This window comes from Oratosquilla oratoria, chromosome 40, assembly GCF_046742065.1.
Source record: "Oratosquilla oratoria isolate Oo_2021 chromosome 40, ASM4674206v1, whole genome shotgun sequence".
NCBI lineage: Eukaryota > Metazoa > Arthropoda > Malacostraca > Stomatopoda > Squillidae > Oratosquilla > Oratosquilla oratoria.
In genome coordinates, this window is record NC_134816.1 from 33,637,997 (window position 1) to 33,655,784 (window position 17,788).

The following is a 17,788-nucleotide window of genomic DNA, read 5'->3' on the forward strand; positions in this document are numbered from 1 at the left end:
ACATACATGATATTATAGACTGCGTGCTTGTCTTGTTTTCAATCATTTTGAAAGCTCTAAATTATGTTGAGCCAGAATAAGTGTGTGTACAATTGTTTAATTATTTTTATCTAAATTATTCTCATTATGAATTATACACACACACGCACACACACACACACACACACACACACGCACACACACACACACACACACACACACACACACACACACACACACACACGCACGCACGCACGCACACACACTTTCATATATATATATATATATGTGTGTGTGTGTGTGTGTGTGTGTGTGTGTGTGTGTGTGTGTGTGTGTGTGTGTGTGTGTGTGTGTGTGTGTGTGTGTGTGTGTGTGTGTGTTTGTTTGTGTGTGTATGCATGTTTCGTCATTATCTTGATAATTTTGAAAACATCAAATGATACTGCACTTGGACAAATTCAAATGGAGTAATACTTTGACATACCTTTTAAATTAATCAACATAGTGATTTCTGTATGCATTGCATACACACACACACACACACACACCACACACACACACACACACACACACACACACACACGCACACACACACACACACACACACACGCACACACACTTTCATATATATATATATATATATATATATATACATATATATATGTGTGTGTGTGTGTGTGTGTGTGTGTGTGTGTGTGTGTGTGTGTGTGTGTGTGTGTGTGTGTGTGTGTGTGTGTGTGTGTGTGTGTGTGTGTGTGTGTGTGTGTGTGTGTGTGTGTGTGTGTATGCGTGTGCGGATATGCGTGTTTATGTATGTTTCGTCATTATTTTAATAATTTTGAAAACATCAAATAATACTGCACTTGGACAAATGCAAATTGAGCAATACTTTGATATACCTTTTAGATTAATGAACATAGTGATTTCTATATGCATTGCGAAATAAGGCTTTCCTAGAACTCTACAGAAAGCTCTTTCGCAAAAGAATTATTGTGCTTCTCTCTCTCTCTTTCTCTCTCTCTCTCTCTCTCTCTCTCTCTCTCTCTCTCTCTCTCTCCCTCCCTCCCTCCCTCTCTTTTCTATCACTGGGAAGCTCTTAGATTGAACACAGGGTGCAAGAATAAACACATATTTGAACAATCATTTGTTCAATATACGTAGCTGGGGTATTTTCACTCTGTTTCCCGTCACATTAATCCCCTGTTCACACTAGCGGTTTCAGCCGCCTTTGTTTAAACCGAGGCAGTTCAATTACAATGTAAGTCAATAGAGGCGTTCACACACAACCGTGCAATTTTTCCTTGACTATGCGGTACCGCCGCTGTTTCCGTAATGCTCAGACTACTAGTGTGAAAAGGGCCTAAAATTCTTAGAATGAACATAGAGTGTAAGAATATATATGTTCATATGAACAAACGTTTGTTCAATATACGTTTGTTGAACTATACTGATTCTGACCCGAGGGACCACGAAAAAACTCACAATAGTAAAATGAACAAGAAATAAACTCACAAAACAAAAACTCACAGGACATATGTTTACAAGACAAGAACTGACAGACTCACAAGATACAAGCTCATACTCAATTGGATAAAAAAAAGACAGCGAAACTACAAGAACTCACAAGAATTTAATGAACAAGAAATTTACCGACAAAAAAAAACTCACAGGACATAAGTTTACAAAACAAGAAATGACAGACTCACAAGATATAAGCTCATACTCAATTAAACAAAAAAGACAACGAAACTACAAGAACTCACTAAAGTTTAATGAACAAGAAACTTACTAACAAAAAACTCACAGGACATAAGTTTACAAAACAAGAACTGACAGACTCACAAGATATAATCTCATACTCAATTGGACAAAAAAGACAACAGCTCACAGACAAAATGCAAGAACTCAAAAGAGTAAAATGAACAAAATATTTACCCACAAACCAAAAACGTACAGAACATAAGTTTACAAAACAAAAGCTAATAGAAGATAGACTCACAAGACATATGCTCAAACTCAATTGGATAAAAAAGACAACAGCTCACAGAGAACATGCAGGAAGCCAACAAGATAAAGTAAACAAGGAATAAACTCACTAGACTAAAACTCACAGGACATCAAGTTTGTAAGACATGAAACCAAAAGTCATGAACTCATATTCAACTTAATAATAATAATTATAATAAAAATCAATTGAGGAAAAAAATAGCTCACAGAGAAAATGCAAGAACTCACAAGTGTAAAATGAATAAAAGATTAACTCACAAAACAAAAACTCACTGGACATAAGTTTACAAGACAAAAACTAACAGGATATATACTCACAAGACATGTGCCCATACTCAATTGGATAAAAAAGACAACAACTCACAGAGAACATGCAGGAAGCCAAAAAAATAACGTGAACAAGGAATAAACTCACAAAACTAAAACTCACAGGACATCGACATAAAATTACAACTCATGAACCCATATTCAACTGAATAATTCTAATAAAAAAAAACCGGCCCCCACATATTCTCGTTCTCTTTGGGGCAAATGATTCCATGTATGTAATTAGAGACTTCACATATATCCAATACAGAACTCCACTGCATGGAATCAATCTATGTGACAATTTTCATGTTTTATAAAAGGTTCAAATGTCAGATTGAACGTTTTATTGGAGCTGGATCAAGCTTCCTCTGCCAATTATTATGTTTCCCTAGTAACTGGTATTTTGGTATGCTGACTGGTATTTTTTAATATTGACTAGTGTTTTGGGTTAGTGACTGTTATCTTGGTATAGTGACTGGTATTTTTATGTAGTGATTAGTATGTTGGTATAAAGACTGATATTTTGGTATAGTGACTAGTACGTTGGTACAGTGACTGGTACATTGGTAGAGTGACTGGTATTTTGACATAAAGATTTTTTTTATAATAACTGTCATTTTGGTATAGTTAGGGTCTTGTGGTATAGTGACATATTTTTGTATAGTGAGTGGTAAGCCGGTAAAGTGACTGGTGTCTTGGCACAGTGACTGGTATATTTTGATATAGTGACTGGTGCCTTGGTATAGTGACTGGTATATTGATATAATGACTGGTGGTTTTGGACCTTCGTCAACATTCCTTTGTGAGTCTGGAATTACCTCCATCAAAACGACGAAGAAAGAAAAAAAAAAAAAAGATAAATCTACGCCAGAAGTCGCTGAGTAGCTGCGGCCGAAGCCGTCACCTTTGCACTATACGCTCGGGGGACTGTTTGGGGCAAATAAACAGAAACTGCTGGGAATCGGAGAGGAGTGCGGGATTCGAACCTACCATCGTAAGATACACGTACGGAGACGCATGGTATATATTCGCTGAGTGTTGTCAGGCGATTTTATTCAACTGGAAGGCAAACCTCGACAAGAAGTCTTATGGTCCCCATACACGGTACGATCTGATCTTCAGGCCGCCGGATAGATCTGGTCGATTCCGACCAGATTGGATCGTGTGTGTATTGATTTTGGTCTGTAAGACCGACACATACTATCCAATCTGGTCGGATCCGACCAAACCTGTCCGGTGGCCTGAAGACCAAATCGTACCGTGGATGGGGTCATTTAGGCTATCACCACTCCGTCCCAGACGAGCATCTTACCCTCAACTGAAGAGAATTTTTTATTTTTTGGTTCAAATAAGTATTGTTTACCTCCGTATTGAGGAAGAAATATTAAAGGCGAAAGAAAAAAAGAATATTATAAAAAAATAAAAATGATAAAAAAATATTACCTCACACCAGCAAAATATAATAGAAAAAATTTATCAAAAATAAAAAGAATGATTATGATTATTACCTTACACCATCAACCACTGGTAACGTCACATCGCCAAACAAAGACGCCGCCGCTTTCTCTCTAGATGGACCGTTTTCGAATCCTCAGAGATGAACTAAGAAAAGGATTAAATCTCGTATAGCCCAAGAGATTGGATTAAAGGCTTTAGACTAATCCTCAGGTAATTCGTGCACAATTTCGAACAAAATATTACACCACCAAGTACATTACCCCCCCCTTTCCCCCATCCACTCCCTCAGGCGTCTTAAGTCTCTGATATAATTCCAGTATGCATATAATGTCTGTCCTCATCTTTATCTTTATATATATATATGTATATATATATATATATATATACATATATATATATGTATATATGTATATATGTATACAGTATATATACATATATATATGTACATATGTCATATATATATACATATATGTATATATATAAATATATATATATGTATATATATATATATATATATATACACATATATATATATTAGTGAATTTAGGGAGCAGGTTTTCATCGAAACATTTTCTATTAAATATCACAGCATACTCAGCGTTCGTGATCTTTTTCTTAACACTTTCAATTCTTCTAATTATTCTCTTCTTAGAATTCGGTAGATGATAGATAGCATTTCTGATCGAGTCCATTGTGGAAATGAAAACTATATCATTACGACGTTTCGCCTATACCTTAGGCATCTTTTAGTAAATTTTATCTTTAAAGATACATACATGCTTATAAATACAAAAATTACAAAAGATGGAATACTAGGAGAGATGGTGGTTCATGAGTGTTACAGGACTTTTCATCTTCATGGCATGACGCGGGGTGCTACGAAAAGTTCCAAATGTCCGCACATGTTTTGCTGGATGTTGATACTTGGCATATGGTTTCTTATCAAAACTGCCCCCAGACATTTCAGTTTTCTTATTTCGTTGGTTTTTGAAATTATGATCGTGTTTTCGCTTAGTTGGTCTCGTGATATGATAGTGTTATGTGTTTTTGTGATGTGATTTTTTATAGGACCGTTTTGCATGTTAAATGTCAGCCTCTGTGATAATGTTTGCGTTGTGTGGCCTATGTACTCATCGTTGCAAAGCACACCGTCTTTGTTAATATTGCATGAGTACTTATACACAACGTGGTTTTGTTTTAATTTGTCTCTAGTGGCAATCATATTATTTTTCATAACAAGAGACGAAGTTCTTGGATTGCGGTAATAAATGATTAAATTCTGATTATCCTCTTGTTTTATGGGCTTACAGTTCTTGTATATTATGTCTTTTAGTACTTTTTCATCTGTTTTATAAGCAGGGGACATTGTATTTTGGTAAAAAAAAATTATTCACCTTATTATCTACTTTGATATTGTTGCTATTGGTTTTTTCCAAATTAATTTTAATCTTTTTGTCAATGTCTGTCATGGTGAATCCATTATTAGTTAGAATTTGTTTTACTCTATTTAGTTCTTGGTGGAGAAGGAGACAATTGGAAGAAATTTTAAAGGCTCTTGTGATATAAGCACGTATCACGCTAATCTTATATATATATATATATATATATATATATGTGTGTGTGTGTGTGTGTGTGTGTGTGTGTGTGTGTGTGTGTGTGTGTGTGTGTGTGTGTGTGTGTGTGTGTGTGTGTGTGTGTGTGTGTGTGTGTGTGTGTGTGTGTGTGTGTGTGTGGAAAAGGTGGTAAGGAAGCCCAAGTTGAAACAGGAGCACTAATGTAATCTAACGTTCCGACTTTACGTCTTCTTCAGAGTAACAGAGTAATACAGAACATCGTTATATATACCCTCATAGCAGATCATCTTGCAGGATGTCTTACAATGGTGCATGCTGATTGATCCGCGTTTTTGCCGAGAACCACCCTGGTTACGACCAGTGACATGTTGGTAAACCCTTCTCTGTGGTTGGTGGCCTCTCCTGAAACGATGTGTACGGCTTCCACTAGTTTCCTCATTCTCTTTCCATGCCCCATGCGGAGAGGGCGAGCATTCTCCCATTCAGGAAGGTGTCTCTGCGACTCTGCGTGCACCACTAAGAAGTTGGAGGTTCTGTGGAGCCGTAGGTCATTTTTGTGCTCTCCTATCCTTTTTGCAAGTCCCCTACACGTCTCACCATAATATAACAGCAGAACATCCACCACACGGTATGCTGTAAACAACGCTGTCCTTGTTGATGGTTCTTTGTTCTTTACCTCTCACTGCGCCCTTAATTTTCCGACCAGAGTCATAAGCCACGTGTAAGCCAACATTAGACAGTAAAGAAGTTAGTATCTCAGCTTCATCCGCGTACGTTACTACAAGAAAATCGTGGCCTACCTTTTGTCTTCTAGATCCCTCGCAAATGTCTGCTACAGTTCGAAATTTTAATATTGCTGTAACGCCTGCCATGTATTTTGTTTTATTTTATTCATTTATTATTACTTATTCATTTATTATTATTCATCTGTTTATTTTCTATATTTATTTATTCATTATTCATTATAAGTGATTGTTATCTTTCTGTTTGTTTTATTTGTCATTATCTATTTATTCTATTCATTCATCTACTTATTTATCTATTTGCCACATCCGACCTAGTTATGGACCAAATGGTCTCCTGTCGGCACGCTCATCCTTTGTAATTCTTTATAAAAAAGGCCAAACGTGTGGGTTCGAACCTTGGTCAAGGCACAGGTGTTAGAAACGACATCCACATTGAACAATTATCCCCATCCGCTAAAAACCAAAATCTTTTCGTTGTCACCGTACCCTTCACCCTGAACAAGGGAGTTCATGATGTAAAACTGAGTTATCATAATCAGCATAGAGAGGGTAGGAGGGGAGGGGAGGGGAGAGAGGTGGAGAGGACCAGAGACGAAGCCGAAGGCGTTCCATTCCAAAGGAAGAATCACGCCATTCCTTTGAGTCCAGGAAGGTTTTCAAAGACTGGATTTTATAATAAAAGAGCCAGGTCATATGTTCCCTATGGGCTCATGTCATAAGGTTGATTATCATAAAGGTGTGATGCATACGTGAGTTATTTTTTATGAGAATTATGTTGCAGCCGAGCGTCTAGGAATATATTTAAGAACGATATTGTCGTCTTTATGTGACGCTGTTGTCGTTGTGAAGCAGTGTGTAAAATGCCTCGTTCATATTACTGAGCAAAATTTAAGGATTTCTATGGCGTTTTGTTCCAAGACAGTCACAAAGATAGGTAGAAGCTTGCAATGGAATCCATATTTTTTGGGTGAGACTTATGTTGGTGTCGAGTGCTGTTTTTTTTTTCAAATAATAGTGTCTGGTTCTACGTTGTGTCATGCGACAGAAAATAGAATTCCATTCGCACCAGTGACCTCCACAGACAAGTTAAAGCTCTCAAAAAGGAGGGAAATGCGCCAGAGATTAATTCCCAAAATTCGTTACAACAGATTGTCTGTTGTAGGTCGTAAAACGATGAATTTATTGTAATTGCTTGTATATACAGAGTGGTCTAGTTTTGTGTGGACGGGTTTGGCATTGTTTGAGTGATATGAAACATAAATAGACAAAGAGGTAAACATCGCATAGCCAATTCAAACATTTAACCATAAACGTCTGCACACAAACAAACATGCTAATGCTAAATCACCCAAATACAAATAATCACAGTGTTGCCAAATCACCCAGTCAGCATCAAAACAGGCTTTCCATAGAAAGATATCAAACAGGGCATGCCTTCATCTGTGTGAAATCAAGAAATAATTAATTGTGCACGAAAAATAAGAAACAGAATTAAAGAAGAAAACGAGTAATCAGGTAAGTAGATGAATATAATTTTTTTTTATAAAAATAATGAATATACAATTGAATGAATGAACAGACAGATAGGAAAATGAAAATATTTGCGGTGCCTTATTTTCGCAGAACGATATTTGCATGCAGTGCTCTAGTCCTTCGTTACAATGGATAAGCTTGTTACTTGACACTGACAAACTTATGTCACAATAGTGTTGATTCTAATGGTGATACTCTTTAAAAGCATTTTTGTGTAGTGCTGCCCGTTGGTATCCAACCCAACACTAAATCAATCTCTTAGCGGTGTATTTAAGAGTAGAGGAAAAAGAAAAAAAGAAAAACAAAAAGAATTCAAGAAAAGATGTATTGTATATGAAAACGATAGATAAAATTGAAATAGGTGAATAGATAAATCACGGAACCAAGATTGCTTGAACTGAACTTTTGGAGACTGAATCATTGACATGACGTTAGATCGTTTGATGGTAAGCCGCCATCAAGACTGCTACAGCGTGAAAGCCAAGAAATAATTCAAAATATCTACTTTTCCATGTTCTAAAAAATCACGCCATCATATATATATATATATATATATATATATATATATATATATATGTTTATACATATATACATATATTCCCCGTGTAAGGGGGAAAAAGCCTTTGGTATATGTATGTATGTATAAGTGTAGGGAATATGAATAAAAAAGAAATTCAATCACTCTGTCCTGACAGAGGATAATTATGATTGTAGTTTTTTTCGATAAAGCAGAGTTTTTCTTCCCCATCATTTATAATAATTTTTCTTCTTTTTTGTGGGGGGAGGGATCTGGGGTCTGGGGGGCTTATGAGAACAAATGAAGGGGAGACACACAAATGTTGACGATTCATGAGGGAGGAAATGAAGTAAAAGAAGGGAGAGGGCCATTGGCTTCGAGGTGCTGAGTGAAAGATTTGTCCTTCCCAAGACTGGCTTGGAAGGGGTAAAGGAAGCATTGGAGTATAATCCCTCAGAATGGGATTGGGGAATCTTAACGCAGATTCGGGAGCAAAGGGAGATGTGAAGTTTTATTCCTCAGATTAGGATTAAACTCTTAGCGCCCTTGGATTTCTTTAATCTGAATTGAATTACCTGACGTTAATGAGAATGAAATTATGAAAGTTTGTCAGAAATTAGAGGATTAAGCTTGGGAGGCTGAAAACGCGCGCGTACGCGCACGCGCATATGCACATATATTCACACACACGCTAACACATACACACACACACACACACGCATACACACATACACGCGCGCGCACACACACACACACACACACACACACACACATTAATTATTGAAGTATGAGACGCGATCTCAGAAGCTTAGGTAAAAACAATTAGCTAAACGAACAGGCCAGTTTGGTTAACTTATTCTCTTTTATTTTCTTCTTCAGGAGTTTGAAGAATAATCGCACAAGGATCCACAGGAACTTGTTTGTGGCGATGGTGATCCAGGTTCTTATTCGTCTCGTCCTCTACATTGACCAGGCCATCATTCGAGGTCATATCAATGACGTCAACACCAACAACTCTTCCAGACAAGGCATCGATAATACGGTGAGTTATCAAGCTCAAGATAAAGATAAGGTCACGAGCATAATAGTATATTATAGAATAAGATCATAGTTTGGACATTTTACACAAATACATGAATACATACCATAATAGTTTCTGATTCATTTGTATGGTACATGACATTCGTATCCTTTGAAAGTGAATTTAGAATAAAGAAAACAAAATCAAACTCATTTAATTATCATATAATAAGAGGGTAATGTCTGTTGAGCAAAGAAGGGAGAAGGCAGGGGATGGGGGTGAATGGAGAATAGCTGTGTATGTATGATACTCTGATGCAAGGAAGGGGGACAATGGGGGTGAGGAGTGGTTATATATGAATGATATTTTGACGCAGCCCGAAGAGATTTCTCCCCGTCTTCTCTTTTTATACATAAGGAGAAGGAGAAGGGGGGTCACAGTGAAGCGGCCTTGCTGTGAATGTGCTGTGTCTTGCTTCATTGGGTCTGACCCAGGGCAGTGGACGGGATACAGGGATAACCCGTCATCCATGAGGAGCTAAGATGAGGATGAAGGGTAGTGGATGGGAATGTAATGAGTGGGAGTGTGTACTTGCCTTTTGACTTGGCTACCTCCCTTGTAAGGGGGAAAAATCCCTAGGTATATAGATATATGAACAGATATTGAGTTAGTGGCTACAGCCATTCTTCAAATAGCCGCAGATGTGGTCGGATTTGATCCCTTGCATTCAGTTCGTTACAGGTTCCGATCCTTTTGTAAAAACTCTTGAAGCGGCACAGTGGTTACAGATGAATCTCCTACACACATATGTCACGAGTTCGAGACACTATGACGGCTGGATTTGGTAATTTCACTAACTTATCATTAATGATGTGTGTGCGTATATGTATATATGCATATGTGTGTATGTTCGTATATGTATATGTGTGTGTATGTGTTTATTTGTGTATACGTGCGTTGTCGATGTAATCGGAAACGTTCGGAAGCGTGCTGGTCTTGCATTCGTTTAGTTGTGGGTTCGAGTCCCGCACTTCTTTCTGATTCCCAGAATAGATCATCGTTGATAGATCAACCCTTCCGGTAGACTGAAATCATCTACGTATGTCCAGAAACCACAAAAGAGTTACTATTATATATATATTTTTGTTTATTATTATTTTTTTTTTATGATTCCGGAGTGAGGTTGAGGGTTGGGTCAAAATTGGGGAAGAAGGGAGAGGGGAAGAGTTTCAAAGACATAGAGAAAAAAAATACTAAATAAGTTCCTGTGTTAATTTTTTTTTTTTTTTTTTTGGTAGAGTTCTGTAGTAGCTTCATGGCCAGATACACAGAAACAATCACAAACCAAATTATGCTGGAACGAGAGGAAAACACGTGTCAGTTCAACATTCCGAGGGACAAAAACGAAACAAGATCTTTTTCAATTACTATTCGTTCGCGGAAAATGAATATTGAATTCAAATGTGACTAATGGCTGAAAGCTCTTGAATATTCCCCTTTCACACTGTGTGTTCATGTGTATACTTGTGTACATATGTAAGTATTTGTGTGTATGTGTGTGTGTGTGTGCGTATATGTATGTATGTAGATGTAAAAGTGTATATGCGTTTATATGCGCATGTGCAAATGCACATAAGTGAATATATGTATGAATGTGTGTGTGTGTGTGTGTGTGTGTGTGTGTGTGTGTGTGTGTGTGTGTGTGTGTGTGTGTGTGTGTGTGTGTGTGTGTGTGTGTGTGTGTGTGTGTGTGTGTGTGTGTGTGTGTGTGTGTGTATTCACTTGGTCTTTGGATCACGTGTTGGACTCGTGATCGACAGCTATTTCCCTCCCGGAAGAGAGCTCAGAGCTCGTAGGTCCGATCTATGGGTAATGCTATGACCTTTCACACACACACACACCCAACTCCCCGCCCACGAGAGTCAGAGTAACGACCCGAAGCGCAGCAGTACCGAAATAATTTCGGCCCTGGGCAGGATTCGAACCAGGAGCTGCGGGCCACTTTCGTGGCAGCTCAGCGTTCTACCAACTGCGCCACCGCGCGCGCGCGCGCGCGCGTGTGTGTGTGTGTGTGTGTGTGTGTGTGTGTGTGTGTGTGTGTGTGTGTGTGTGTGTGTGTGTGTGCGTGTGTGTGTGATAATGTGAAACTATATGTGTATGTGCGCGTGTGTGTATACATGCATGTATGTTTTTATGTTTCTATGTTTGCATATGCAAATGTGCACAAATGTATATGTACTTTAGTGTGTGTGTGTATACGTGTGTTTCGAAAAGTAGATTTCTGGGGAAAGGAATGGGGAAAAAGTAAATTTCCAATAGATACTGGGGATTTATATTGACAGTATTGAACATACAATACAGAAAATAAAGCAAAAAACAACACCCAATAGAATAAGCCAAGACGTCTTGTAGATCGTTCTGCACTCTCAGTTGGAATATAGATTTGCAAACGAGTGATCTGTTTATATATACGAAGTAAGACTAATCTTGGAGAGGTCACGCTTGGCTCTCCTCAGCTTAACTGGCGGCATTTTGTTGATCGTCATAGGCATGATTTTTGTGCCTCTGTGGAGTGTTTGTGTGTATTCTGAGCCTTCGTGGGGTGCTTGTGTGTAGGTGTTCTCTGAATTTAGGGCTCTTTCCTTGTAGGTAAATCATTAGCTTGGACATTGTTTGCAGGTCAGGCGTGCAAGATGGTCAGGCGTTGGAGGTCCATCTCCTTTGCGACAATTTCCGTATTACTTGTCATGGTTTCCCTGTCGAGATGGTGTCTATTGTGAGTCCAAAGGTGGTGTTTAGGTCCCTCTTGTTAAAGGTGGAGGATGAGTCGTCTGGACAGGGTGGCAGTTGTCTTCCCCACTTAGGTAGATAGGAGCGTATAGTCCTCCTCTGGGCAAGTGAATTTGTACACTACGTGGGATTGACGAAATCAATGAGGATTTGGTGCGGTACTCTTTCTCAGAATTAGAGAACATGTCTTCCCCTGTAATAAATTATGAGTGATAATTTATCGCCTTCTTTCGTAGGGGGTCACATTTTTTTTAAATAATATTTTTCAATATTTTTTCATTATCTTTATACTTGTTGGACAAGTGGGGCTTATGCGGTGAGTAGTTCCTTCTTGTCTTGTTCTGTGTCAGTGTGGTGAGGTTCTTGGTGCCAAGTGCCAATAGCTCTTCTAAATGTAGCTTGGACCACGCTGTTAGAGTAATCATTATTGATGAGTAGTTGGAGGACCTTGTCAATATCCTTCTGGGTGTCCGGTCAATATGAACAATAGGAAAGACCTCTTTTAAAAGGGTATTTATGGTGGATTCTCTGTATTTTGGGGGGCACTCGCTTTATTTACTCATGCATAGCATTGGGTTGGTGTCTTTCGCATAAACACTAGAAACAAAGGAGAAATTAGTCTTTTGAGGAGGACATCCACGAAGAGGGGGGGGGACCCACTTTCATTATACTCGGCAGTGAATTCAATCCCCGACACTTCCATGAGCTTCCTCCTCAAGGTTTCAAGGTCTTGGTGGAAAACAGTTTAGACAAGAATATCACCAATGTATCTCCAGTAAATTGCAAATCGACTAAAATCGACTACTGAGCCCATGAAAAAATAGCATATAGAACCCCTAAGGGGAACCCATAGCAACTCCATCCGTTTGTTGGTAAAGCTTCCCCTGGTGGACAGCGAAAGGAGATAACTTTTGTGCACGTCTGGGGTAGAGAGGGGAGATAGTTTTTAGGTGTGTCTAGTCCAGGTCAGGCCAACTTCTGTATACTTTATCACAGATAAGGTTTATAGGTCTGTCAACGGGAATATTAGTAAACAGTGAAGTGGCATCTAATTAGGTTATTTTTCCTCTGCCGGTAGCGTATTTTACCAGGTTCAGGAACTCGTGGGACAATGGCAAGCTTAATCTGTTCGAAATAATTGGGGTCATGAGATCATTTAAATTTTTAGCCAACTTGTACGTAGGTGTTGATATTTGACTAATCATGGGCCAAGGGGGTTATTAGGTTTGTAGATTTTTGGATCGCTATTGTTATGGTTTATTCTACTGTATTTTGTTTTTTTGCTTTATTTCCTGTATTGTGTGATAAATATTATCAATATAAGTCCCCAATGACCACTGGAACTTTAATTCTTCCCCTCTCCTTTCCACAGAAATCTACATTCCGAAAGCTAGAAAGCTTACAAAAGAATTTAATTTCTAAATCTTCTGCCATCGTTTTTAACAGAACATGCTCGAAAGAGAATCTCCTGCCACGCTTCACGAACATGTATATATGCATATATGCATATGTTACAATTCACTGCGGTATTGGATCACATGTTAGATTAGTGATGGACAGCTCTTATCCTCCCGAATTCCCGGATGAGAGCTCAGACATATACATATACATCACTGTCACGAATTATTTATTCCATAACATACACACTCGCGCACACATATATACATATACAATTTCCAACAATATCAAATGCACTGCAGAGGTAACCTGTTATCATTACAAAGAAACGCAAGTATAATAATTTTGCATACAATATTCTATTCAACTTTATCCTCATTCGCTTTAATGTTGTATGACGTTGTTTTATGATTATATCTGCGATGTTTTACCATGAATCTTTTCTAATTTTGTTCATTTTATTTCATCTTGTATTTTTTTGCGCTGCAATATGTGTCGTATCTGTCTTCGTATATAAACCTTCGGATATGGAAAAACGTGGATTTTTTTTTTTTTTCAAGAATTTCAGAAATAAATATTACCATCATCCGGAGTTCTAGGAAACGCAGTACAATATCCTGGTCTGCAGAATTCCTCATGGAGATGGTTTCATCAAAATTTTCGATTTCCCCCTCTTCTCCCCGCTCTCCCCCTTTCCTTCTCTCCTCTCCCCTTCTCCCCATTTCCCCGTTCTCCCCCCCCCACTTTCTCCTCCCTTAGCCTCCGATTTCCAATACCTGTTGGGAACAATGCTCCCTCCCCGCCTTCCGAAGATCATCAGGACGAGTCTGTTGGACGTGATCGAGGCGTCGTCGAGCTGAGGAGGGACGAAAGGCCGCATCTCGGAAAGGTCTTCCTTCTCCCTCCCAGGAGGTTGTCTAAGAAGATGAAAAGGGTCTCTGGCATTAGCTAGTGTACGTTTAGACTCTCTCTCTCTCTCTCTCTCTCTCTCTCTCTCTCTCTCTCTCTCTCTCTCTCTCTCTCTCTCTCTCTCTCTCTCTCTCTCTCCATCTATCTCTCCCATCCCTATCTCCGTCTCTAACTTCATTTCCATCTCTTCCACTATTTCTACCTCTATCTCTATATCTTTATATCTCCATCTTCATCTCTACCTCTTTCTCTCGTGATTATATCTATATTCCTATCTCTGTCTCTACCTCTATCATCCTATCTCTATGTCAATATTTCTATCCCTGTCTCTCTCTACCTCAATGTTTTTATCTGCATCTATATCTATAGCCTTACCTCTATCTCCACTTTTATCTTCTATCTCTATATCTATATTCCTATCTCAGTCTCTATCTGTAGATCTGTTTCTACAGTATTTCTATCATTTCTTATTCTTTCTCTACATCTATTCTTGTATCCGTGTTTTAATTTCTATGGCTTTATATCTTTATATCCGTCTTCATCTCCATCCCTATTTGTATTTCAATCTCTATACCTTTTTATCTCTACCTTTATATCTATCTCTGTATTTGCCTCTCTCTTTATATCAATCTCTATATCTCTCTATTTCTACTTTTATCTCCATATCTTAGTTTCTATATCTGTCTCTTTCTTTAAGCCTCTCTGCCTCAATATTATTTTTATTTTAGTCTCCATCTCCGTTTCTATTTTTGTTTTCTCTCTAGGTTATAAGGCACTCAGGAAGTCTGAGCCTCAGACTGTGATCTGGCTTTATTCTTATCTTGAAACATTGCTACTATAGGAAGCGTGCTGGTCTCGTAATCGCTTTGTTGTGGGTTCGAAATCCGTAGTGCTCTTCCATTCCCAGCAGTGACTGTCACCTGCCCCAAAGAGTCACCCAAGTGTATGGCAAGAGAGAAGTGAGGGTTTTGGCGGCAGATACTCAGCGCCTCCCGGCGTAGGCGCCTCGTTTTATATCACCCAGGATGTTGTTCTTGGTTCCGTTGTTAGTCAAGTTGGTTGACACTTGACGTCGGCTTGTTCTGACACCTTGCCGATCAGTTGGAGATATCAGCGAGGGGACAGCATTCAAGCGAAAGGTTCACGTGTCACCATGTGTGTCACGTGGACCTTGTAAAGTGTCATAAAGTGTCACAAGACCGTCAATGTCGTGTTTGGTTCGTACAACGCAGTAAGGTCGTATTTCAAGGAAGCTTGACACGCGATAAAGCTCGTAGTCCGTTTCAAATACGATGCTTCGTTTCAAGGGTTTCAGAAAAGTTAGAATCGTTTTATGGTAATATTTCCTGTTGGTGGGCTGGATGTGTTGCCATAAAGTGATCCTGGATTTCACTGGTTCCGTTGAAATGAGGTACATGATGCTGTTTCGATCCCAGAAAAATGAACAAATATTTTGTCCGATTCTTTATCACCCGTCTGTCCATTCCTGTCATGTGATGACAACACAGTTTGGATGTAGTCGAGAGGAACATTGACTCTCCATTGTCTATTGTATTTGTATTCTATTTCGTCGCAGGCAATTCACCGACATTTCTCTCTCTGAGGAGAGAAACAACTAGACATTATCAGGCAACTGTGACTACTATAGTCTGTTCGCCCCAAGGAGTAGTCCGTTGAGGGTATGGTACATGTCGTGCCAAATCAACCTTAGTACATCCCTTTTCTCTTTTATTTCTCGTCTATGTGTTATTTGATCTTTTTCTTTTCATTTGTTGTATATAGTAAAAGGGCTGCGTCCTTTTCTGCATGAGGGGACGGAGAGGGGGGGTCGCCGATTTAATAAAGCGGCCTTGCTGTGGATGTGCTGTATCTTGCGACATTGCTTCTGACCCAGGGTAGTGGAGAAGATGCAGGGATGACCCGTCATCCAAGAGGTGCTAAGATAAGAGGGAGGGAAGAGGGTGGAGGGAAGTGTAGTATGTAGGGGATGGAATGGGTGGGAGTGGTTTCTATGCCTTTGTTTTTTGGCTGCCTCCCTTGTAAGGGGGAAAAAAGCTTTTGGTATACGTATGTATATAGAAATAGGAGCTCTATAATAAAATGTGTATAATTTCTCAGGATTATAGCAACGATTATCCACCCCATCCCATCTTTCTCATCCGTGATACCTCGGCGTGGAAAACATGGGAGGAAGCTGCGCATGTGTCATAGAAGTTATTCAAATTGTTGTTATCGTCACCCCCCAAAAAAAAATCTCATTGTACTGTACAGCAGAATCCAAAAAAATCAAACAACACATATATGGAAAACAAGAGAGAGAGAGAGAGAGAGAGAGAGAGAGAGAGAGAGAGAGAGAGAGAGAGAGAGAGAGAGAGAGAGAGGCATGTACTATTGTTGATTTAGCAGAATGGTGAGTAGTAAATCATGACGTCTGCCACAGCCTGAACAGACTCCTTGTAGCACACAAGCTTTAGGTCACCTTGCTCGTCAGTAGCCCGACCAGCGGCGAGTTCAGCAGTTTAGGTCACTGATCTCCTTTATTTTGATTAGCATTACTAACATTAGCATTTGTTAACATTAGCATTCATTAGCAAACTAGTTCAAATATCTTATCATTGTCCATCCCTATGGATATACTAAAAACAAAGACATAAGAATGAAGGAGACTGCAAAAGACCATAAAGGCTACACTAGGTAGTTCCATGTCCATTACCACTTGTCATCCCAATCTATAAAGTTATCTAACGTTCTCTTAAAGCAATCTGTAGTTTCAGCGTTCACTACATTGTTACTGAGTCTATTCAATTCGTTAACCACTCTATTGATAAACAAATTATTGCTCATTTCCTTCTTAAATCTAAAATTCTCCAGTTTAATTTATTAGTTGCGAATCCTGCTCTGTTGACTAAGTATGATGACCTTGTCTACATCACTCTTGTTAAAATTTGTGACCCACTTGAACACCTTTATTAGATCACCCAGCAATCTGCGTCTTTTGAGATTGTAAATTAATTTGCCTACGCCTGTCATTGTAAAGCAAATTTCTAAGCCCATTTATAATTTTGATCATTTTCCTCTGTACTAATTCTAGTGAATTAATATGTATCCTATAGAACGGAGATCAAAAGTGTGCGCTTAGTCAAGGATGGGTCTAACTAACGCCAGATTGAGTTTGATAACTACCTATGGTTTGCTATCTCTATATCTAGTATTAATACACTGTTTCCTGGATTTAAGGTCAGGACTCACTAGCACCCCTGAGTCTCCCTCGCATTAATTTTTTTTTCTAAAAAGATGTTATCTAAGTTCTATCTGCTTTCTGGGTTGCGTAAACACTCACTCCACTAGCTTAGGTCATCTTTAAGTCCCTGGTGGAATTAATCTTCGTTATAAACCATTTGATATTAACATAAGAAACGACTACAAGTGCAGGTTAGCTTGAGATTCTAGCTCACCAGCGTGATTGGTGTTAATCTTCTTTTTTACCGAATCAGATGATATGTTACGAGACTACTTTATGTGATCACAATTCCTGGACTTCATCACC

General features: G+C 38.8%; 1 protein-coding gene across 2 annotated transcripts in view; it reads left to right on the top strand.

Moving 5' to 3' along the window:
* LOC143020767 (PDF receptor-like) overlaps window positions 1-17,788 on the top strand; it is a 555,568-nt gene that overhangs the window by 518,050 nt on the left and 19,730 nt on the right. For both annotated transcript variants that reach the window (XM_076177503.1, XM_076177504.1), the window contains exon 7: window positions 9,003-9,165. In XM_076177503.1, the coding sequence (XP_076033618.1) occupies window positions 9,003-9,165 (163 nt within the window). The remainder of the gene's footprint in view (window positions 1-9,002; window positions 9,166-17,788) is intronic.